This window comes from Fistularia commersonii, chromosome 2, assembly GCF_037954325.1.
Source record: "Fistularia commersonii isolate RoL2024-O1a breed Wild chromosome 2, RoL_Fcom_v1.0, whole genome shotgun sequence".
Taxonomy (NCBI): Eukaryota; Metazoa; Chordata; class Actinopteri; order Syngnathiformes; family Fistulariidae; genus Fistularia; species Fistularia commersonii.
Genome location: NC_141285.1, coordinates 919,018 through 943,874, shown reverse-complemented (window position 1 = coordinate 943,874; position 24,857 = coordinate 919,018). Strand labels below are relative to the sequence as shown.

At 44.1% G+C, this 24,857-nt stretch overlaps 3 protein-coding genes and 1 non-coding gene across 5 annotated transcripts; 3 read left to right on the top strand and 1 right to left on the bottom strand.

Annotated features, from left to right (window-relative positions):
- The first annotated feature begins 2,053 nt into the window (after nt 1–2,053).
- On the top strand, nt 2,054–6,537 carry tlx1 (T cell leukemia homeobox 1). The gene is made up of 3 exons (XM_086160911.1): nt 2,054–2,501; nt 4,615–4,852; nt 6,327–6,537. The coding sequence occupies exons 1-3, from the start codon at nt 2,054–2,056 to the stop codon at nt 6,535–6,537; spliced, it is 897 nt and encodes a 298-aa protein (XP_086017037.1).
- Nucleotides 6,538–11,251: 4,714 nt separating this feature from the next.
- sdhaf4 (succinate dehydrogenase complex assembly factor 4) lies at nt 11,252–13,428 on the top strand. Its single transcript, XM_086160924.1, has 3 exons — nt 11,252–11,426; nt 11,509–11,619; nt 12,923–13,428. The coding sequence occupies exons 1-3, from the start codon at nt 11,339–11,341 to the stop codon at nt 13,030–13,032; spliced, it is 309 nt and encodes a 102-aa protein (XP_086017050.1). The 5' UTR covers nt 11,252–11,338; the 3' UTR covers nt 13,033–13,428.
- Nucleotides 13,429–14,536: 1,108 nt separating this feature from the next.
- Nucleotides 14,537–24,629, top strand: cep68 (centrosomal protein 68). Of its 2 annotated transcripts, XM_086163754.1 has the most exons (7): nt 14,537–14,612; nt 16,557–16,826; nt 21,907–22,833; nt 22,926–23,309; nt 23,732–23,854; nt 23,935–24,031; nt 24,115–24,629. In XM_086163754.1, the coding sequence occupies exons 1-7, from the start codon at nt 14,604–14,606 to the stop codon at nt 24,318–24,320; spliced, it is 2,016 nt and encodes a 671-aa protein (XP_086019880.1). In that variant the 5' UTR covers nt 14,537–14,603; the 3' UTR covers nt 24,321–24,629. The 2 variants fall into 2 exon arrangements, with proteins under 2 accessions (XP_086019880.1, XP_086019888.1); XM_086163762.1 differs by lacking the exons at nt 23,732–23,854; nt 23,935–24,031; nt 24,115–24,629 and adding an exon at nt 23,514–23,686 and having other exon boundaries at nt 22,926–23,368.
- On the bottom strand, nt 20,369–20,666 carry LOC147236088 (signal recognition particle RNA). The gene has a single exon (XR_015109022.1).
- Nucleotides 24,630–24,857: the final 228 nt, after the last annotated feature.

Here is a 24,857-nt window from a genome sequence, read left to right as displayed (position 1 = left end):
GCTTTTAGATCAATGCACACACACACACACACACACACACACACACACACACATGCTCAAACGAAGCCAACATCTATTCAGCGGGCTATTCGGTTTGTTGACTGTTAACAAAATGTCTCCTCGGTTAAGATTAGATTATTTTAATTTAGGTTATTAATTCATTTTTTTGGTTAAGTCGACACTCGTATGGCAAAGTGACGGTTAGGTAGTCGAAGGGTTCACACATGGTTTTTGTTTGTTATTTATGTATTTGGTTATTTATTTGTTGTGCAAAATCCAAAAGTACTCCTAGGTTTCGGGAAACCTGAAATTACGGCAAGAAATCTTGCAAGAATGATCTTCTCACGCATGCAACCCTTGCATGTTTGAATCAGTCCGCTCTCTTTGGATCACAGATTACACCTGCAATATTTGGACAAATAATTCATCCCTGAGCTGTAAAATGGGCTAAAGGGGTGTAATTTCATATATGTGACAGATTGTTGCTGTTTCGCTTCCAGGAAACAGACTGAATATTGAACATTCCCGGCCTTTGAACAAACACATATTAGTCCCTTTTCATTTCTTTCCGGTAATTTGGCCGCTAATCATCATTATTGGGGAGCCGTTCACTGATTGGCTGTTCCGTGCATTAATATTTGATACGCATCGGTTTGGCCAATAAAAACCTATCGCAGCGAATCAAATATTAATATTTCAACGCTCCACTTTAAGTCATTAAGTCCCAGTTGGATTTGCAGGAGCGAGAAAAAGATCAACGACCTCCGTACTTTTAATTTTTCATACGACTCTTGCGCTCGCATTACATCGCATGAAACGTCTTTTGTTTTCCGTGATGTCACTTCCGGTTCGAGTCGCGCGGGCCGTTGATCATCTCAAATGCTTATTAATCATATCTAACGCATGCGCAATGACGCCAAACGGCCGCTAAAGAATAATCTATAATTATTTTTATTGACATTTAAATAATATGAATAATAACAATTATCATTATTATTTATTATAATAATTATTATTATTATTTATAATAACAATAATAATAATAGTATTGTTGTTGTTGTTGATATTATTCCGCCTTCATCTGTTTTTTATTCTGGCCCCGGGTAATAAATGGAAAGGTGCGCGGTTTTGCCTTCCCTCGCCAAACGTCATGAATTAATAATGGCGACAGTTCCATAAATACACAATATCCATCAATACTTCTTCTGCGGAGCGGGTGTGTAATCCGGACTCATTAGGCAAATTCACACGTCTGAACATGGATCAAAATCAGAGCGTGTCAGTGTCAATAGACCCACTCCTGATCTGACGGCTTTATTTGTTTCATTTCATTTGAAATTGATAATATTAACTTCAAAAAAAAAAAGTCTTATTTTTGAGACAGACATTCCGGGGGTTACTTTGGAACAGTGAATGAAAAGTGCATCCCTTGAGGACGCTTCCACATTATCTCACCGGAAAAAATCGCAAATTCTCCACCGGGATATTGAAACCGTTTCATTTTGCCATCTATTCGATGATTGATGATTTTTGACAGAAACATACCGCAGAAACTACACACGCCACCAACGAATTCACCCTTTTCTCGCTTGTTTTCTTTTTTGAAAACTTGTCGACTAAACGAAAGAAAGTTGAGTTAAAAAAAAAAAACTTTTGTTCAAACACTTGGATTAAACAGCAAACGTTTGAGGTTAAAAAGTAAAAAAAATGTGATTCACACACTCCAGGGATCGGGATCCACATCTCGCGCCGCCCTATTTGGCACCTTGATTGATGCTATTGCGCAGGCCCGGGGTGCACGCACGCACACACACACACACACACACACACACACACACACACACACACACACACACACACACACACACACACACACACACACACACACGCAGAGCTCCTGCAGGCAGTAGATAACGCGCGGAGCCGCAGCCGGTGCATCCCAGACCGGAGAGTCCTGCACGCGGCGTGCACGGCGCCGGGCGGCGGCTCGCGTTTTCGCGTTCTCGCGTTTTCGCGTTTTCGCGTTCTCGCGTGTTCGCGTTCTCGCGTTGCCATGGACTACCTCGGGATCCTGGGCGCACACCTGCAGCAGCAGCAGCAGCAGCAGCCGCTGGCGGAGCCGATCACCTTCGGGATCGATCAGATCCTGAGCAGCGTGGAGCAGAGCTGCATGCTCGGCGCTCGGACGCACGATGCGGACTACGCGCACGCGTCGTACAACGTGAACGGTGCGGGATTCGGGTGCGCCAACGGCGGATATAACGGCACCGGCACCGGCGGCTCTTGCGGGCTCGTCCCGCTAGCGGGCTCTTCTTACCACGTCAACGTGAACGGGACTAACGGGAACCCCGCCGGTGTGATCCGCGTACCCGCGCACCGGCCGCTCAGCGCCGGGAGCGCCGGCGCGCCGCCGCCCGTCGGCGGCTGCGTCAACAACCTCACGGCGCTCACCTTCCCCTGGATGGAGAGCAACCGACGGTACACCAAAGACCGATTCACAGGTACACCTACTCCAACATAGCATCACAAAACATAACAAAACATGACAAAACATCACATCACGAAATATCTCACCCACTACTTGCACTGGGCGTAAAAAAAAACTGCATATATTCTTGCACATTCTGTACATTTGCACTTCTAAGTGCGTTTCGTTTCTCTGTATCCTTACATGTGTAATGACAATAAAGCTGAATCGAATCTGATAATTTACAATTTAATGCTGCATTTATCTGTAAATACTGCACATTCTGTACATATGCACTTCTGCTTTTTGCACTTCTAATACGATGCTAACTGCATTTCGTTAATCCGTATTCTTACATGTGTGATGACAATAAAGTTGAATCGAACCAAATAACATAGCATAAAAAATATATAATTCCATGCAATGCAAAATAAAATAAGATAAAATTTATTGATCCCTGTAGGGTAAATTACTTTGTCACAGCAGCATAACAGTTATCATGCCAAAAAATCGAAAACTATAATAAATATGAATATAAATATGAATAGAGAGACAAAAGATAGCAAGACATCCACGAATGAATAGACAGCAACCACAACAACAACAACAGGAATAATAATGGACAACATAAAGGAACAGTAAGGATGAAAAATACACAACCGGAACTAATATAAATAGTGACAATAGCAATGATCAGAATAAAATAAATAAACAACAATAGGTGTGTATGTTATGGTAATGGTAGTCGTGAGATTATGGAAGCAGCAGATGCACCTCAGGCCGGTCAGACCGTCTGATGGCTGAAGAGTTCGCTTCTGCACCGGGGTGGGATGAACCGTTGGCTGCAGGAGCGGCACATCAGCCGCAGCTCGACCTGCAGTGGCTGATATATAATATAATAAAATATAATATAATATAATATAATATAATAACAATTTTGCCCACTTCATTTGCACACATCCTTGCACCTGCACTGCGTGAGTTGCACTCAAATGTCTTATTGCATTTATTCATAATAATTTTTCACACTCTTCCGATCGGCACATATTTAAATGCACCGCAAACAGCAAAGTAGGAATTTCACTGTACAGGGAAACACGTTTCTACACTGTGTATGTGACAATAAACACTTTGAATAGTGAATCTTAACATGCAATGCATAATAATAAAATATCATATACTATTATATCATATGATATCATAAAATCTAGAAAAATAAAATATAATACAACAAGATCTGATGCAATATATATTGTGTGGACCAATATAATATTATATCATTTAATGTCATATCATTTAATGTAATTTATCATATATAATTCAACATGTTATATAATGCCATGCAATGTGATAATAGTATCATGTTATATAAAACAATGACATGAAAAGTAATATAATGTATCACTAGATAAATGCTATATCATATGTAATATAATATATTATATATATATATCATGTAATGTGATATAATGTCATTTAGTGACATAATATAATATATCATGTATAATTTCAAGTAACGTTGTCATGTGATTTAATCATATTACATATGTCATATACTGTTTTTTTCTTTTCTTCAGTACTAACCATTCATAAAAGTAGTAGTTAATAAATGGTTGATTCAAATAGAATGTGACTACTGCCACCCTACACAGGAATGTATTCAAGATAGGATTTGCATCATTAGAGCGATTAATCTTTGTGTTATGGTTAATTATTGGTTTTAATTACCAACATGTTTTGCTGAATTGATGATTTACATTGACGTTACCTCACTTGAGCTATAACTCTTATTAAAGAGTGGTCCCTTTGGTCAAGAAGGCCTCCACAAAGGCTCTTCCATTGGATTTCACGGCAAATTCCCCTTTTCAAACGACGCCTCATCACAGCAGCGAAGCCTTTGAATGTCTGTTTTTTCATTTCCAAATAGTTTGCTCTTTATTTTGATTGTCTGGCCGAGAAATTTGCCTTAAAAAGAAAACAGACACGTATTCTTGCATGGAAACGGCTGCCGCTCCTTCGGTCTGTCCCGCATCTCCCCGCCCTTCCCGCCGTGCACACACACAAACACACCGCTTCCACCGCTTTGACCTTTGACCCTCCCTGTGCTCTCTGCTCTATGTCGTCCTCACCTCTCCCGTCCCATCCAGTGTCTCTCTCACCCCTCACTGTGACACGTCGCGTAGGTCATCCCTACCAGAACCGCACGCCGCCCAAGAAGAAGAAGCCGCGCACGTCCTTCACCCGGCTGCAGATCTGCGAGCTGGAGAAGCGCTTCCATCGGCAGAAGTACCTCGCGTCGGCCGAGCGCGCCGCCCTGGCCAAGGCCCTGAAGATGACGGACGCCCAGGTCAAAACCTGGTTCCAGAACAGACGCACTAAATGGAGGTGAGGAAAACAGCGGCGCGCCGTCGTGTGATGTTGAGGCTACTGGAGTAGACGAGGGGGTGCGTCTGCGGAGGCCTGACGGGAGCACCATGATGGGCCTCCATCACTTCCCGACTCTCAGAGTCATGTGACCTCACTGCAGGATTTGATGGACAGACGTGTTCAGACAGATTCAATTTAAGTATGCACCCCGATTATAGGTGATTATAGATAAGGATTATTTCCTTCTTCTTTGGTGTTAAATGCTGGGCCGATTTGCGTCGTCCGTCTGGAGCCGTGTCGACTCATATTTTCCCAAAAGTACAGTATAATTTATTAACTGTAACCTTGGCTGAAAAACCTGAGCTGTTCTAAATATGTGCATTTAGGCCTCAATTAATTTATTCTATTTATTCATTTATTTATTCCTCGGTCCAATATTTGATATAAAAGATAAATTAATCAAATTGGAAGCCAAGAACCAGGGTCTCTAAAAGTGTATATAGTGTAATTTCACTAAATAAAAAAAATAATTACAATACAATGATAATGTTATACAAAAGACAAAACTGACTGAGTGAGGGATCAAGATGAACTTGGATCACCTTTGAAGCCACACCTTCGAGTCCATGAGGGCTTTTTTCTTTATCTCGGCCTGAAGAGGAGCGTCTGGTGGATTCAATCTCTCAACTCGTCTGGAGAAAACAAGAGATTAAAGATATATTTGTGTATTTACATATATTGTTTTTATAGCAATGATGACCTGAGTTTATACCAAATCACTGTTTTTATTCTATTATTTTTTAGCTTATTTTCTTAATAAATTAATGACTTAACAGATTTATTCTGAGCTGATGGAATAATATTATCAAGACAAACAACAACCATATATTTATTATTACTTTCATCATTATTATAATCACTTCTTGACTATTATAATAACAATGACAACAACGATAATAACTTATTATTAGTATTGTTGTTGCTCTAATAATTATTGGTCTTGTCGTTATTGGAGCGGCTGGGGCAGGGCCGCATCGATTCCCCCGTGTGCGTGTGTTTGTGTGTGTGTGTGTGTGTGTGTGTGTGTGTGTGTGTGTGTGTGTGTGTGTGTGTGTGTGTGTGTGTGAACAATCCAGTGCAAAGTGCTTTGAAACCCCAAGTACGGAAATCGCTATATCAGAGGCGACTAGTATTATTATTATTATTATTATTATTATTGTTATTATTAATATTATTATCATTCATCCATCCATTGTCTGCCGCTTATCCTCCATGATGGAGCCTCATTTTTACTGTCATTATTATTGTTGTTGTTGACAGAATGTCAGAATGCACAAATATAAACACGGATCTTGGTTCATTTATGTGCATTTATTATTTTAATTTCGTCATTTCAGAGGAGGGGAAAAAAGTCCTGTGAAGACATGATATTTAGATTTTTGCCTGAAATGCTAGACTGTGAATATGTCTCTCCGCTTGCGTGTGTCCGCAGGCGGCAGACGGCGGAGGAGCGGGAGGCGGAGCGGCAGCAGGCCAACCGCATCCTGATGCAGCTCCAGCAGGAGGCCTTCCAGAAGTCCATCACCCAGCCGGTGGCTCCGGACCCGCTGTGCCTGCAGAACAGCTCCCTGTTCGCCCTGCAGAACCTGCAGCCGTGGAGCGAGAACACCGCCAAGATCAGCAGCGTGTCGGCCTGCGAGTAGAGCCCGCACCGGGGGCGGGGGCTGCGGGATCCACGCTGAGGGGACCCCACTCTGGCTCCCGGTGAGCGGGATCAATAACTCGATCGATCATCGTAACGTTTCACCTCTGACGTCACCATGTAACGGAAGAGCACTTGTTTGCGCACCTTTTGTACGACACTTGACCGGGTCATAGACGCGCCCCACGGCAGTATTTCCGTGGGTTCTTCCTCTCCTGGCTGCAGCTCCCCCTCTTCTTCTACTACTTCTTCTCCTTCTTCGTGCACGAACATGGACTAATAAGAGGAGGAGGGTCCCAGGAAGATGATTTCCGCAGCCGTGTTTGTGGTCCGCACACTGCGGCTCTGCGGGTCGGTGCGTGGAAACCGTCACGACGGAAAGCCGAGTTTGAACTCGAATTCATTTCTCTAATGCGAGTGAATTAAAAAACAATGCATTCATCAGGCACCCGATTCTTCTATTTTCTACGATTTCAAGCGAGGGGAAAATCTCAAAACGAAATAAAAAATGAAGTGAAGTATTTCACGGCTGTTAATCGTCCCCGTGACGGAGATTAATAGGATTTTATCACTTTTTTTTATTATGTTCACATCTGGAAGCTTGCCTGAAAAGTCTCTGATAAGTAAGATATAGGAAGTCATTTGTTTTGCACATAGAGACACACATTTACACATACTCAGCGGGAGGATTTAGATGAAAAAAAAAAACGTATTCACTATTTTTCTATTTCAGTGAAAACTGCAAACAATCAACTATATTAATGCCCAACTTACTAGCATCCTGAATATAAAGTGAAATTATGTCAGCAAGCGTCATCTTGTCAGGACCATCATCTGCATGTCATGAACATCAGAGGAGATCGAAACACACACACACACACACACACACACCTGCCCTTTTCCAGCAATAAAATATATTTTGATGATGATTTCCTCCAGTGGCCTGAGAGAGGTCATATCTATTTCAAGGTGTTTAATATCACAATTCTGCATCATCCTTCCTCGCTCCGCTTTGCCCTGTGTCCTGAGATCTTCTCTCTCTCTGTGCACCGTTACATTTCTGAGGAGGTTTCATGGAAAGCGTCAATGGTTTCCTGATATCTGTGCATCCAGACGGTTATCGCTTTCAGTTATATGAAAAATAATACCAGGTCTAAATGCATAGCTGTCAGTGTGTGTGTGTGTGTGTGTGCAAGGCAACAGGAAATCAAAATGGCCGCTGATGGCAGTGGTCTGCAGACACACAACATGAAAATTTGGCGGTATTCCTGAGAAGCTCAGCAACGGAAATGACCCGGACGACACTGGACTGGGGAAAGTCACTAGATATCGGGGTGAACAAACTGAAAACATGGACCCAGTGATGGTATGACAAAGTGTGTGTGTTTGTGTGTGTGTGTGTGTGTGTGTGTGTGTGTGTGCAGGGCAGCAGATTTTATGTTGAGCTTGATCTTTAAAAAAAAAAAAAACATTGTTTTCAAATCTGTACGGTCTGAAACCTTGGATAGTTCCCATCTTAATATATGTCGGCCTTCTGCCTCGACCAGTCGGGGTGGCGACTGAGAGAGAAGGACAAAGAGGTGGAAAACAAGAGTGTGAGATAGAGTTCATACTACTAGGAACAGTAATGCTAACACTTACACTTGCTAATAGCTGAAATAGTACAATAACAGCTTTAATATTTATAAAAGAAATAATGTTGGATGCCTGGAGTGAAGTGAGACAGTCAAGGGACTCAGAAGAAGATAAGAGTTTAATTTTTACTAGTACTTTTTACTAGTAAATTAACCACACAGTATTTTCAGCCTCGTCCGTAGGGGTCACAATACTGAAGTGTAAAACCACCGTAATGATCAGTACAGTAACTTTTTCTTTTTCTTCTTGTTTCAGGCTTTTCAGACGCAACTTCATGTATTTCTGAAAAAGGACCTGTGTGTGTGTGTGTGTGTGTGTGTGTGTGTGTGTGTGTGTGTGTGTGTGTGTGTGTGTGTGTGTGATCTGACATTTCCCAGGACTGTTTTTCCTGAGGGGTTAAAGCAGATTTTCATCCACTCAGAAACGTCAGTGCCGGGCCACTGGAGTGCGGCGAAACCGAGTGAAAGGAATTCCTCCCTACCCGCGCGCACTCACACACATACACACACACACACACACACACACACACACACACACACACACTATTTTTTTGTATTCTCAGGGAAAGGAGCCATGTCACAGGAGGTGATAAAGATAAGGAGGGATGAGAGAAACACACCACAACACAGGGCCCGCATGGTTTCACCTGAAACAGCAAACACTGCAGTTACGATCACATTGAAAAGATACCCTTTCTAAATGTTTTTGTACTTTTTAATTCGATAAAAGTATTGTATTTTTCCTTTCCTTGACTTGGATTATGGATACGTAAAAAGGAGAACTTGAAATCTGTATACAATGGTGTATCGCTAAGGAAAATAATGATTAATAGCATTTATTATCAAAATAATTCTTGAAACTGAAATCATAATGAAGCAAAATTTGAAGCCTTTTAGACCAGTGGGAGTCAGCACTTATACCCACCTTGATTTCTAATTATTTAAAATGAAAATGTAACAAAATTAAGAGATTCCTCCCAGGGTTCTACCAATATTGCATCACCTAAAATCAAAAGGCCAATTTACCTATATTAAACCAGGGTTATCGTATTGGCTATAGATTATGGCATATGAATTGATTTATATTGAGATGCATAATTTTTGCTCAAGAAGCTGCTGTCTGATTGACCCGGTGCTGCTATCTACTGGAAATTAACATGAACTACACCCTTTTTACCCACAAGGATGAATCAAAGTGGCAAACTTACTTTTCTAAAGGGACTTCATCTGTTCTTCTCCTGTTTCCAGAATGGGATTACATCTATGCACAAATAACATCTGAAGAAATTCATTTCATCTAATTGTGCAAAAACATGAGTCGTGCTCATCCCAGATGTTCATGAATGTGACTGTGGTCATGTCAAATAAATCAACCTTGGAAAAAATAACACAATTTACCAGAGGCAAACAAGTTGGAAACTGTGTTACTGTGTGTGGAATACATAAGTAAACACCCACCATAGCCAAAATGAAATATAATTCATGTCCAAGTGACTTTTTGAAGGGCTTCTATCACATCTTTGATTTTTTTTTTGTCCCAAAAAGGAAAGGAAAAAAAAAAGAATCATGACCACATCAAGATACAACAGTTAAATCTGTGCCACAGCCATTGTGATCAAGGATATGATATCATCAACTAAGTTTCTGTCACCTATTGAAAGCTTTGGTCCTTTTTCTTTGGATCCAAGCTTGCTCGATTGTATACTATTTTTCCTATGTGTTTTATTGTATATATATATGCAGTACATACATAGCTATCTCCTCTCACACACCAGCGTCTACTTATGCATATCCTCGTAACAATGCACTTCATTATTCTGTTGCAAACAAATCACATTGCTTCAGATTCCAGGCCTATAATTTACAATTAATTGACGTGTCTCTTGAATTTTGCATAAAGTTATTCCCTGCTAATTTACACATTTTCTCTGCAGCGTGATGACTGATTGAGTTAATGTGATATGTTGTCAGCATCTGTAGAGGATTCATTCCATCTCATCAGTGTGAAAACAATATTGTGCGTCTGTATATGTGCACTCAATGAATCATTACAGCGGAGGAAAAGATTTCTCTCTTTCTGTGTTTATATCTAACTTGGCCCACCAGTCCACTTCAATTTGATTCAGATGTGTGAAACAAACCCTCCCCCCCACCCCGCAGCGCCGCCACACACTGATTAATTCCAAGTTATTACAGTTTCATCACCAAGGTTCTGTGTCCAGCAACAGCCAGGAGTCAAAAAAGGATAATTTGTAAATCTTTCTCTTAATTCTTTGTAGAGTAGAAAATAGAATCAAGCCTTTTTGCTGGCCTGCAGTGTTATGGATATATTTGAAGAAAGTGATGATGGTGTAGAAGCCAAAGAAGGAAGAGGTAAAGAGGGTAAGTGACAATTTGTACTGTTCATTCATTCACTCATTCATTCATTCATTCATTCATCCTATAGGCTATCTTCCTTTCTCAAAAATGAAAATGCTTCAACAATTCAAATGGATGTATCAACGTTGGGCGCGATACCTGATTTCAAATGAATTATTGTTTCATCAGACATGAACGTCTCATAGTTGGGAAAGTTCTGGGGCTGAGCAATACATTTCTCCAATCTGTCTGTGTGTATTTCCTGATGTAGGCAATCTAAAGGTGCCAGATTTGGATAATAAGCATTACATTCTAGCTTCAGTGGAGTCATGTTAGATTTTTTTTTTCCTAGTCAGATCATATCAGATTCAAATAAATTCTATAATAAGTACAGATAAGAAAATCAAAATTAAACAGCATGTTGGATATAACACCACCAGATTTGCTTTGGCGCCACTGAAATCTAATAAACACTTGTTTTCATATCAGACTAAAAGCTTTAAAAGATTAATTTTGGTTATTCACACTAAAAGTTAGATTTTAACGTCTCAACTTTTGTTCCCCTGTAGTTTTGGTACAATATTTGCCCTTGTGCTCCGGGCGTTTCTTTTTTTAAAATGTATTTTTAATTCTCTACAGCCCAATGGGCATTGTTTGAGAAGAAGTGTCTCAATAAAGCTGTTTCAAGCTCACTTCCGACGCAGAGTGATGACGTAGCTATGACGCCATCAGCCTGCGACATATAATACACAACGTTGTATAATTGTCCGGGTCCAGAAACAACGGCGGAGTTTCGGCGTTTTCTGGACGATGTCACTCATGTCTCAGCTTAGGGTTCGCGTTTCAAGCAGCAGATACTTGCTCTCGAATGTTCTGGCGTTGGAGTCCGTCTTATTAGGTCGGTGTGTTCGATTTGTTTGTGGTCTTGCTTTGAGTCTAAACCGGTCTGACCCCAGGTTTGTTCCGCGTCTAACTTGCAGGATGGTCCCGGGCCGCTAGCGGGGCGGCCAAGGACGGGCAGCCGCTGAGGAAAGCCAAAACCCCGCAAGGTCGCTTTGACAGCACCGAGAAAAGCAAGGATGTGTTGGAAAGTAAGGACGGGTCCGTGGGGTACATGCAGACACCCGTGGAAAGTGGGATTATGCCGAGGGAACGTTCTTTAAACGGGGGAACGGCTCCCCAGAACCGCCCGTTACTTTTCTCCAAATTTAGCAAACACAAATGAAGACCTCATCTTGAAGCTAAGGTCTTCTTAGGCTTTGTCCATTATCCCAGACCCTAAACCCATGTAATCGTCAAAGATGCAACCTCATGACTCAGGGTGTGGGCTTCAGAGGTCACCTTAGTGAAACATCTACCTTCGTCTAACCCTCTCGTCTGCATCACACCAGCTGACATCATCTCCTCCTTTCACTCCATCCATACATCTCTTTAGTTTTCCTCTGGGTCTCCTGCCTGGCAGTTCCACCCTCAGCACCCTTCTTATCAAGATGTTTGTTTACTTTTTTATCTACAGAATATCTGACACAGGGGTCTCAAACTCATTTTCACCGAGGGCCCCATCAGCATAATAGTTGCCCTCCAAGGGGTCACGTATAATGGTAACAGTATAAATGTAGCTACTCTTTAATGTTAAATAAGTCATGCAAGTCCAAAATGTTACATATGCATTCCCATCTTTCTTGAAACGGCCTTCCATCTGCATCAACTTTTCTCTTCTCTCTCTGGAAATTTGTTTCTCAATTCCACTTGTTGAAAATGACGTTGTGATCTAATGGCGTCGCTTCACAGGTAACGTGATCAGCATGAATAATTGGAAATGTAGTTTATGGTCAATGCGTGCGTTTTGACCTATTTATTTTAAGACAATCAGACTTTTTAAGACGTTTTCATAGGCCACATAAAATGACCTGGCAGGCCACGATTGGCCCGCGGGCCTCGGTGTTGACACATGTGATCTAACATGCGCCGTCTCCCTGATGGACTCATTCCTAATCCTCTGTGTCCTCCTTCCCAAAGACCATCTCGAAGTCTTCTTCTCTGTTACCCCCTTCTGTTTTTCCCCAGTGACTCTAAACCAGACGGGTCTCAACACCGCCTTCTACACCTTTCCTTTAATTCTGGGTGATAATTGTTATTATCACATATTATACCTGACACTTTTCTTCACCTGGCTCATGGCACGATAAAACCCAAAGTGAAGCTTGATTTGGGGAAAAATGTAATTCACCCATTAGCTCATTCCATCTTTATCAAAATGTACATAATAGTCAGGAAAATCAACATATCTGATTCTGAAGATTTCACTGGGGGAAAAAATGAAGGACAGTACGAAGAATAAAAGTTAACTGTTTCTCAACATACAAGACGGCTGACTATCTTGCTATCCCGCAGAGTTCCCCGATGATGTCAATCCTGAGACAAAGGAAAAGGGGGGTCCCCGGGGCCCGGAGCCCACCCGCTATGGAGACTGGGAGAGGAAAGGCCGCTGTGTGGACTTCTAGCTCACCACGCACCTGGACGATGGATGTTCTTCACTCATTGTTACACTGAGGCAAAGCTGCAAAGTGAGTGGTGTCGATTGTGAAGCCCATATTGAATGAAATCCCGTGACCACCACACACTTCTACGTCATGGCTCACTCCGTCATCCAGTCGGTCTGGACTGTAAACGCCCTGCCCATGTTCCAATGTCACGCAGCTTGTCGGACGGGTGATTCAATGGGAGAAAGCGCTGTTATAAATGTGGCTGTTATTTCTGGCTCGGGTCTGGAATCAGGCCCTTGAGGAACGATTGTTCTGACCCAGAAATAAGCAGGTGATTCCATGTAAAAGCCCCTGTATCTTAAATTGATGTTGTTACTGTCTGTTCGATTGAATGTCATAAATAAGCTATAATGAGCCATTTTTTCATTGTCAATTTATTTCAGACACTTTTGCCTCTTATCGTCAAAATGTATTGTTAAGAAAGTACTACTTTTGCCATGATTCTTTAATTTTATTTTTACTTGTTTTTTCCTGTAAAGGAAACAATTATGTGGGGCGGCGTGGTGGTGTGTTAGTTAGCGCCTCATGGCAAGAAGGTCCCTGGTTTTATTCCGACGCGAGGGTTTTTCTGCGTGGAGTTTACATGTTCTCCTATTGTCTGCGTGGATTTCCACCAAAAATATGCAATAATTTGTCCGGATGTGAGGGTGAGTGGTTATATGCTGTTTATGTTGCCCTGTGATCGCCTGGCAACCAGTCCAGGGTGAAGCCCCCCTTGACAGCTGCCCTGCCTGCAGGATAAGCCGTACTGACCATGAGTGAAACAATGTCATAGAATTGTAATAATATAGCAACAAATGCACTAAAAATTAACACATTTTATGTTCATTGTTTGCGAAAGGAGCATTACAAGTTTTGGGTTTATCATCATGACCCTTTTCTTGCCCGTGATTTTTCAGCAAGGCATGTATATATGGTTTTATCAACCATTTGTTGCAACGGATCATAAAAATTCCTCTCCTTACAATCCAGAATAGTTTAATGTGGCCTCAAAATGACTGTTAATGTATTAATTACAGGAGGCTTAAATTTACCAAGTCCAGTTTAAATATGTTAAAAAAGTTGACTCGCTGTGGCGACCCCTGAAGGGAAAAGCCGAAAGAAGAAGTTTGAATATGTTAAAAAAATTAGATTCTAAATAATGCTTTTAAGCAAAAATGATCACAATTGATGTCGTAATGAATTATCTGTATTGAAACTAGAGGTTGCTGAAGTAACATTTCGTGGTTCCTCAAATTTAAAAACTCAGAATAACTTCAAGAAGTTCTATTTTCTAAACCGTTTTAAACCCCTGCACCCTTTCATTTCTGTTCTCCAATCAAATATCAATGATAAGAATTGAAAAATACTATCATGAAACGAGTCTAATTTCGGTGGACTTTCCCGCAACAAGTGAGTTCAGGCCACGTCAGTCAACAAGGACAAGAGTTTGGAAAAGCTAATTGTGCGGGAGGTCCGTGAAGGCACCACGGAGGGCGGAGGGAAACCGTGTCTGCGACGGCCGGATGGACTCTCGCTAAAGCCCGGCTATGGATCAGGTGAGGACCAGGCCTTTTCATGGTTTAATAGAAAGTGTGTTTGTAATTCCCGTTTAAATGTTTTTTTTGGGGTGAAATCGTGTAAATAATCCGTCATCTGGTTGACTTCCGCCGACCGAATGCCGAAGAGCTGTGGGCGGAGAGAGTTCAGCGGCTTCAAATAGCGGCTAGCTTGTGTTCGGATTGTGTGAAGGGATGGATATTATTCGGGAAAGTTCATCAAATCGTGTGTTTATTGGACGGCAAAATCGAGGTTTTAGGTTTTTTTTTTTATTCCACGTTGAGACAGTTGCGCCTCGGTGGTGCGTTCAATGTCGGTCGTGTTTGAAAGCTAGCTGCGTGATGCGTTTACGGACGGTGGGAATTTACGGGACTGATAGAGGAGACAGCCTCCTGCCCCCCTGCAGGTCACTCACTCTGTTGCCATGGGAACCAGCTATTATTACTATTTAACTCACTCACACCCACCTACACAAACATCCCTCACATTCAAGAACTTATCACCTTGTCATTATTTATTTGGTAGTTACTGATTACTAATCCTGTAATCAATGAAATGTCAGTGTCTCATCAGTTGTTATTTTCAATGAGAGAAATTGAAATTGAAGATTCACGTGATCAAAGGTTGCATACAAATGGAAAAGCTGTATCGGAAACGTTGGTAAAATGGGCTTTATTTACCGGTTATTATAACGATCGTTTAAAAATGTAGCACGTGTAGAGGTCGTGTTCGCTTCTGCCAGTTAGTGGCTAATTTCAGAGTGATTAAAACATCTTTTCCCAGTCAAAAGAACTGGACCTATGAGCAAAACTTTTTTTTTACTTTTACTTTCTTCTTCTTCTTCTTCTCATTATTATTATTATTATTATTATCAAAACTCAATAACTCTGCAATATCAAAATTCAGAGGCCTCAGAACGTGAGCTATAATGATTCAAAATTGTGATATAAATCCTTATGATCGTGGATTGCAGTGGCCTGCAGGTTCTTTCATGCCCAATCTAGCATTGTGGAGGTCCACGGTGGGGCGGCTGTGGATACAGTGGGCGTCCCTCCAGTCTGAAGGTTGGCGGTGCAATTCCCGTCTCCTCCTGTCTGCATACCGAAGTGTGTCTCAGAGTTGCTCCTGAGGGCCTTGCTAGCGCCTCATTGTGTGAATGGGTGAATGCAACCTAGTGTAAAGCGCCTGTCCTGTTGTCCATTGTTGACGTCCCCTCAACAACGGTTCCTTTTTGCAGCTGCTGAGAAGAGAAGGCCATCCAGTCCATGGAAGATGGTCAATAGACTATTCTTCTCCAGAATCCCATCACAGTCGGCATTCTTTCTAATCTGTTAGTTTTAATCGGCATTTTTGGAGACATTTCAAACCAGACATGCGTAGGATTTGCTTCCCATCTCAACGGATTTGAAAACTAGCATAAAAAAGTCCATAAAGTGGATTCTTGGCCTCTCATTCGGTGTGTGGCGTGGAGCGTTAGCGCGTTGGGTTCGGGGGCCCCCAGCCGTACCAGCCAGGTCCGAGCATTAAGTCTTAATGAGACGAGTCAGATGAGGAGCCTGTATATCGTTACACCCCTGGACCGGCGTGGAGGCTGCAGAGCAATGTCGCGAGAGCGGATAGATAGCGGGCTTCATTTCTCTCAGACTAAACAGGCCTCGACGGCTTTAAGTATCGTGTCCTCAAATCCATTCTAGCCCGTGTTCATTCATAGAAATGTCCCTGCTCGTGCAAGTGAAGGAAACACGTTAAAGCCGGTGGAAAGAGTGTCAGGGGAGCAAACCGAATGTTGCATGATGTGTGAACGTGCTGCTTCCCTCGCCTGGGGAACGTTCATCCTCCGTACAGCCAAATATGGTATTTGGAACCCGGAGCTAGAAGCGCGAGGCGCCCCGGAGTCTTATTTCATCGCACAGAAAGCTGTTTAACCCACATTTGACCAACAGTATTCTCCGAGACGCTCGGCCGCTCCGATGGAAGCTTCTGGATCCGGCCGGCCGTGGAAGACGCATCTGGCAGAGTTGGCACGCGGCCGGAGAGAAGCCGGCCGACCCGCGGAGGGAACGGGTCGCGGAGTCGAAGGGTCGCAGAGGGGCGTTTCCATGGCAACCACCTCTCGCTATCTGAACGACAGGCGGTATGTGACGAGGAAGCCCATCTTCTCCGAAGAGGCGCACGCGTCTATCATGAAAACTCCAGAGAAACTTCCGGAAGAGGTCAGTTTGCCAATTCATCATCGCGACACTGGCTGCTTTCACCGCCACCAGCTTTCAAACTTGTGAATGCGTATATGTGTGTGTGTGTGTAATGAATGTCCGTGTGTGTGTATATATTTATAAACATATACAAACACACAACAACACACACACATATATATATATATATATATATATATGTGCGTGTTTATGTATGTATGTATATATATATGTGTGTATGTGTGTTTGTATATGTTTATAAATATCCATATGTGTGTGTGTGTGTATGTATGTACAGTATGTATGTATTAATATGTATCTAATATATATATATATATATATATATCTACCACCATCTGTCCCTCTGCATTCCTATCCTGGATACCAAATCTGCCCATCACTTCTTCTTCCCCTCTGTTTCCTTCACCAACATGTCCATTGAAGTCTGCACCAATGACCTCTCTCTCATTTCTGGGAATATTCTGCATCACTTCATCCAACTCATTCCAGAACTTCTCCTTCTCTTCAGATTCACATCCCACCTGTCAGGCATAGCCACTAACAACATTGAGCATCACACCTTCAATTTGCAGTTTCAGACAGGCCAGACCTGGGCATTTTATGTCCCGCGGGCCTCATCCGGCCCATCGAACTATTTTCTTTTCATATTTTACCAAGTATTTTCAATCGATCTAAAATTGAGAAACCCCTTATTTCTTTTGTTTATTTTTTGACAATTACATTGAAAATAATGTGGATACATTCATATGATCATTAATGATTTGAAGTTGAAATAAAATCCCAAAAAATTATAATATTTAAATTGCAATTTTCTTTTTGTTGAATTTACATGATACCTCATTGGGCCGCACATAACAATTAAATTAGAAATGTGGCCCGCCAGCCAAAATAATTGCCCCCCTGATCGAGGCCCTTCTAGATCCCTCATCATGTTGTGCTGGAACACAATGTTGTTCCAACCTGGGATGGGAGCAGAGCAGCATGACAGAAGTCAATATAAATGAATCAATGGTACGGAAGTGGAGGAAGCGCCAAGTAAAGAAAACCAAACAAAGATCCTGAGGTAACAAAGCAAGATGAATAAAGTTGGTAGAATTTCATCTTACTGCTGAGAGTTTTCGATGAATAAATGTTTTTTTAATCTTGTGGCAGCAACTTGGCTTTTTCATGATTTCCATGGTTTTGCCAATCAGACTCAGGGCTTCTCCCATCCTACTTGCAGGCCAGTTATGATCAATATCATAACCAGCAACAACTGAGAACCTTCACTTTTAAGCAACGGTAACCAATCAGAAGCTCGAGCTGCCGAAAGCCGCCTGTAGCCTAAGCAAAGATTGCAGAGTGGTAGAACAGCCATGTAGGGCTCATAGACGAGTAGAGGGATGTTTAATTCTGCTCTGAATTGAGAGAGAACAGGGTAAGATGGATTTGTCTGAGATCATTGACAGTGGCGAACCTTGTAGGAAACATCCAAAAAGAACAATAAGACGGGATAATTACCAATTTATCAGTAGTTTGAACCGTGCAGAAACACTTCGCGACCTGCTGACTGAAGACAGGCCTTTCATGAAGGACTGAAAAATGGCGTTTAAATCCAACAGTTGTCACAGATCTGAATGCACATGGACGGAATCAGCACCACAGCATAAACACGCGTGACACTGCATTCAAACCTTTTTATGGTCACATTTCCAACAGTTTAAGATTCACCATTTAGTCACAGCTTTCCTGCCGTGGTTGTAGTAACACATCTCCGCCAGGAGGGGGCGCTGCAGGCGCGGCCAAAAGATAGAGTTTGTCTCACTTGAATACAAGATGTATGAAGTGTGTGTGAGGTGCGGGGACTCGGTGCTGCCGGTGTGTGTGTGTTGCCGGTGAAAGAGAGTGTGTAAAAAGTCTGCGTCTCGCCGGATGACTCGGGCTTCACCTTGGCGACTATTCACGGGCGCGATCCCGCTACCGGGCGGCACGGGGGCTTTGACCTGCTCCGTTCTCGCCACGGCGCCCGGCGACACACCGGTGCGAGCAACTTCCATTTGAGCCTCACGGTCATGACGTCATCACATAGAAACAGCGACATCTAGCGGACGAACGGGGAATTACACCATATACGACGCTGCTGCTGCTGAGTGGCGTGATTTCAAACTTTTGGGTGTTTTGGGACCTGGAAGGCAGCTTGATTTCACTTCATGACGTCACGATCACACACGATCTCCGACGCAAATACCAATCGAAGAGCAGGCAGACAGACCGAACGATCAATTGTTAATTTTGCCGGGGATATCTTGAAAAGTGGGTTTAACTTCCGTTCAAGGATAGAGACTGACCTCCATCAGATGTACGTCATCGACTTATTCACATCAGATTCAAAAATATACATATAAAGTGTTGTGTATAATCGAGACCTGGTTTACATGTGATGTGACTTCAGACAACTATGTTGTCAGCTCCAATCCCAAAAAAAGGTCAAAAAGCGAACACGAACAATAAGAAGATTGAATTTGCGTCTCACAGCAGCGGCGTACACGTTGTAATGCCCCCTTTGTCCGCCAGTGGGGTGAAACAGCGCCATCTAGCGGACAAACCTGGAATTACCCCATGTACGCCGCCGCTCCTGCAAATCGTGATTTCAAACTTGTTGGTGTTTTGAGACCTGGAAGGTCGCTTTATTTCACTTCATGACGTCATGTTTTTTCGCACACCGATCTCCGACGCAAATGCCCACTTGTTTGTTTGTTTTTTTACAATAGATACTAAACTTGAAAAGTTTGTTTGGAGATGAAGACATTCTGGACATAAAGTGAGCTTTAATCAAGTCAAATGTTGAAAATAATCATAGTCGAGTCAAATAATAAAAAAATTACCGAATGATAATAATAATAACCCTTTGTGCAACTTCGCAAAACATAGCTGTCTAAAGACAAATTACACATAGAGCAGACCTCGATTATTCACAACAATTTATATCTGTATTTTTTTAATCTGATGTGAATAAATTAATGACGTGGATCTGATGGAGGTCAGTCTATCCATGTCCGGAAGTTACCTTTCAAGATATTTGGGTGAGAATCACGGTCCTGACGTCAGTGAGAGGCGACATCGCCCTCTAGCGGTCAGGCGGGGAATTACAACATGTACGCCGCCGCTGTGAACCTTGATTTCATACTTGTTCGTGTTTTGAGACCTGGAAGGCAGCTTGATTTCACTTCATGACGTTATGTTTTTTCGCACACCGATCTCCGACGCAAATGCCCACGTGTTTGTTTGTTGTTTTTTTTTAGAATAGATACTAAGCTCGAAAAGTTTGGAGATGAAGTTTGGCGATTAAGACATTCTGGACATAAAGTCAGCCTTAATCGAATCAAATGCTGATATATACTGAACACACAAACATATGTGTGTGTTTGTGTATGCCTATATATGTGTGTATATATATATAGTTTTTTTTAATCTCTTTTATAAATGAAGATGTATGAAGTGTGTGTGAGGTGCGGGGACTCGGTGCTGCCGGTGTGTGTGTTGCCGGTGAAAGAGAGAGTGTAAAAAGTCTGCGTCTCGCCGGATGACTCAGGCTGCACCTCGGCGACTATTCACGGGCGCGATCCCGCTACCGGTCGGCACGGGGGCTTTGACCTGCTCCGTTCCCGGCCTGGGCCGGTGCGCCCCTCCTTAGACGACCCGGGGCTCCCGGGCTCCCCCGGGAGCTCCATATCGGTACCGAGCTTAGCGCGGACGCCCGATCGGCACAGCCGTCCGCGGCTCAGAGCTCCTGAGGCCCGACGATCCGCAGCCTCAGCCTCCCGGAAACTGGGATTACAGGCGCGCGCCACGGCGCCCGGCAACACACTGTCGGGAGCAACTTCCGTTTGAGCCTCACGGTCATGACGTCATCATGTAGAAACAGCGATATCTAGCGGACGAACGGGGAATTACACCATATACGACGCTGCTGCTGCTGAGTGGCGTGATTTCAAACTTTTGGGTGTTTTGGGACCTGGAAGGCAGCTTGATTTCACTTCATGACGTCACGATCACACACGATCTCCGACGCAAATACCAATCGAAGATCGGACCGACAGACCGAACGATCAATTGTTAATTTTGCCGGGGATATCTTGAAAAGTGGGTTTAACTTCCGTTCAAGGATAGAGACTGACCTCCATCAGATGTACGTCATCGATTTATTCACATCAGATTCAAAAATATACAGATATAAAGTGTTGTGTATAATCGAGACCTGGTTCACATGTGATGTGACTTCAGACAACTATGTTGTCAGCTCCAATCCCAAAAAAAGGTCAAAAAGCGAACACGAACATTAGGAAGATTGAATTCACGTCTCACAGCAGCGGCGTACATGTTGTAATGCCCCTTGTCCGCCAGTGGGGTGAAACAGCGCCATCTAGCGGACAAACCTGGAATTACCCCATTTACGCCGCCGCTCCTGCAAATCGTGATTTCAAACTTGTTGGTGTTTTGAGACCTGGAAGGTCGCTTTATTTCACTTCATGACGAACATGATTGTTCACACACCGATCTCCGACGCAAATGCACACATGTGTTTTTTTACATTAGATACTAAGCTCGAAAAGTTTGTTTGGAGATGAAGATTGCCGATGAAGACATTCTGGACATAAAGTCAGCCTTAATCGAGTCAAAGACTGGTGTATACACACAAACATATGTGTGTGTTTTTGTATGCGTATATATGTGTGTATATATGTATTATTTTTTTTTAATTCTTTTATAAATGTGTGTGTATTCGTGTGTGTGTGTGTGTGAGTGTGTGAGTGTGTGTGTGTATAAAAAAACACAGATATACATATATACATACATTTTTCTATATATGTGTATATATATAAATACATTTGTGAATGTACATACACACATTTCTATTTATAACGTGTGTGTGTGTGTGTGTGTGTGTGTGTGTGTGTGTGTGTGTGTGTGTTTGTGCGAGTGAGTGTGTACAATTGTTAACAATTTGTCCTATTGAACAAAATACAAATGTAACATAAGAATTGCCATGGCTAAAACCAGGAGTTTCCTTGACAGCACGGTTCTTCTTTCCCTCCGGCAGGATAAACTTCTTCATTTCAGCCGGACGGATGACGACTCGGGTCTCGTCAGCTTTTTGACCCGATCAAGAAAAGAGCCCGCCTTGCGCGGTGACCCCTCGCTCCCCTCGACCTCCAAAGACGACCTCGGCTCCCCGTTCAGTCCCTCTGTTGCCGGATGTGCGACGCCCAGTGACCGGGGCTCCGTGGCGTCGCCCGTCCCTGCGAGAAGACCGGCCCGGAGGAGCCTCACAAGCTCCATCCTGGAGGTCCAGAGGTTAAGCCCTCCTCTGAGGCCACAACTCAGCTCCACTGTGTTGTACCCCACCTACACCCCGCTGTCGTCCTCCTCCAGGCGGCGCCCCTGGCATCCGCGGAGGGCGACCAAAACCGCAGACTCGGTGGAAGAGTTGTGCGTCGGCGGCGGGATGACGCCCCACCAGGTCAATTATTGGGCCTGTGCCATCCCCAGAGGCCTGCCCCCGTCCCCCGACAGGCAGGCCGAAGACTGGAACCCCAACAAGGAGTACCTGGCCCTGCTGGACTACACCTACCCTCTGAGGCCCGGAGGTGGGTCGGACAGCTCCGAGTTCCAGGGGGCCGCTCTCCTCCAAACGGACGCCACCATTCAGGACTCGGGCATCGAAATCGACCGCTGCAGTCCCACCAGCCTGTCGGAGACGGACTTCTTCCAGAGCGGCGTGGGACGGACCGGAGACCCAAACCCGCGGAAGACCTCCTCCGCGGGTTTGCTCCGCGGTACCCTGCCGTCCGGAACCCGGCCTTTTGGGTCGTCCTCGGACAGTTTGGACCGCGACGCCGCCAACTCAGCCCCGTACGTTCCCTCTACCCGGATGTTCCCTCGGCCGCGGTGCACCGGCGGGGACTTGGACAAGGAGTTCCGGTGTCTTCCGGAGCAGCTGGAGGAGCTGACGCTGCTGTCCAGGCAGGTGAGATGTCTGAAGGCCATCCTGAACGGTACCGCCAGGTCCTCTCTCTTTGGAAATCACACGTGTGTGTGTGTGTGTGTGTGTGTGTGCAGGTGAGGGAGGTGACGTCTCAACTTAGCTGTCCGATCAAAACCAGCTGGGAGTCTCTGGAGCCGGAAGCGTCCTCCAGCCTGTCCTCCGGCACCCTGCCGGAGAGACGGGAGGAACACGCCGATGAAGCCGAAGGGAAACTCGGTTCGCCTTCGTCATTGAGTCCCTGCCGGCGTCAGCGGCAACTCGCCGGCGCCGCCACGTCCACACCCGAGCGTCCGGCTCCCGACAGCGAGGCAGCGAGGAGGACCGAGTCGGACGGAGGGGAGCTCGGCCGGGATCGGCTCAAAGAGGTGGAGGCGTTGATGGGTCGGCTGGGCGGCCTCGGCGCAGATGATCTCAAGAACAACCAGGAGCAGAATCATTCCCTGATGCAGCGTATCCAGGTAGAGCTCCTCACCCTGGACTTCCATCTTCTCATATCGCTTACATGGAAAACTCAACAGTAAATACTGCATTTATAGCAAAACTTTGGTGTGGACTGTGGGTGGAAAAGCATGCAGTAGTTTTATAGAAAATCATATCTCATTTATGAGAAGGCGACTGTTTTTATATCTTTATATGTGAACTCGCTTCTCATCCGATGACAGCTTAGGAGAGCGGCTCCAGAGCACCGAGCGAGGGTCAGGCTAAAAACTGGTTGTCGGGCGCCAACACTTCCCGTTCACGGTTGCCGTGACAACACCCCCGCTTAGAAAACAAGGCGGCCGAAACTATTACGTCTAACCGGTCTCACCACTGACGTGCCACTTTCTTCAAACCCCCAAAGGTGACAGTCATGGCCCCCCGTCTCCTGCATGTGTTCCAGGTGTTTTGCTCCCACCTGCAGCGCCTCATCCACTGGCTCTACGCCGTGTCGGAGAAGATGGACCTGCTCGCTGCGCCCGCCGCGGACACGCACGGCGTGAGGACGATGCTGGCCGACTACGAGGTGTGAGACTCGAGCGTGGGCGGGCAAACTGTCGGGGTGTCACCCGTTTGTTTGGACTTCAGTAACGCTTGTCATGTCAGACTTTGCAGAAGGAGGTGAGCCGCCATCGACCCCTGACCTTCCAGGTCCTGCACAGCGGACAGCTGCTCCTCAGCTGTATCGACAGCACGTCTCCAGGTAGGCCATCACACACACACACACAGATCAAGCGGGTCACCCCAGCTTACACACACACACACACACTTTCCCTTCCCCCTCAGTGCTACGAGACACCCTGCTGTTGATAGAGAAGCAGTCCAAAGCGCTGGAGACTCGCATGGCGCGCTTGTTTTCCTCCGTCCTGTCAGCCGTGGACGGTCTGATCCTCCCCGCTTCGGCCCAGAAGATCAGGCTGCTGAGCTCCGGACCCGAGGAAATCCCGGGGGTTGCTCTGGAAACACGGCAGCAAAACATTTACACTATTTAGTATCCGTTTATAAATGTCTTAGATCCATTTCTTTTTTCAATTTGATTATTTTCTAAACGGTGGCGCAGGATTAGCGGTGTAATGAATGAATGCTGTCCAGAATACAGTGGAGATTCTTGAAGGAAGTCTTCAACAGCAGCTTCTTGTCTGAACTGAACCCAGATCAGCTTTCAGTAATAACAAAAATGGACCTGAAGTGCCCTTAATTTACAAGTTGTTTTTTTTTTTACAGATGCTTTTCTCATGTTTATGTGTTTTACACCAATTCAAATCTGTAATGTCTTATTTATATTAAAAAAATGTAAACAACTATTGTCAGTATTTTTTTTTAACGTTTCAGTCTGGCTAAAAAATAACAGCTGAGTATGATAGTTTAATTTTCGTATATTTATTTGAAAATGTTTGCTCCTATTGTAGCGACAGGTCGGCTCGGCTTCTTTTATGGAAGAAAGTGTTGTTTTTTTTGTTTTTTTTCACTGCGACTGTTCCACGAACAGGGAAGATGCAAGATGTGTGAGAACCCGCTCCCCAGCCCTC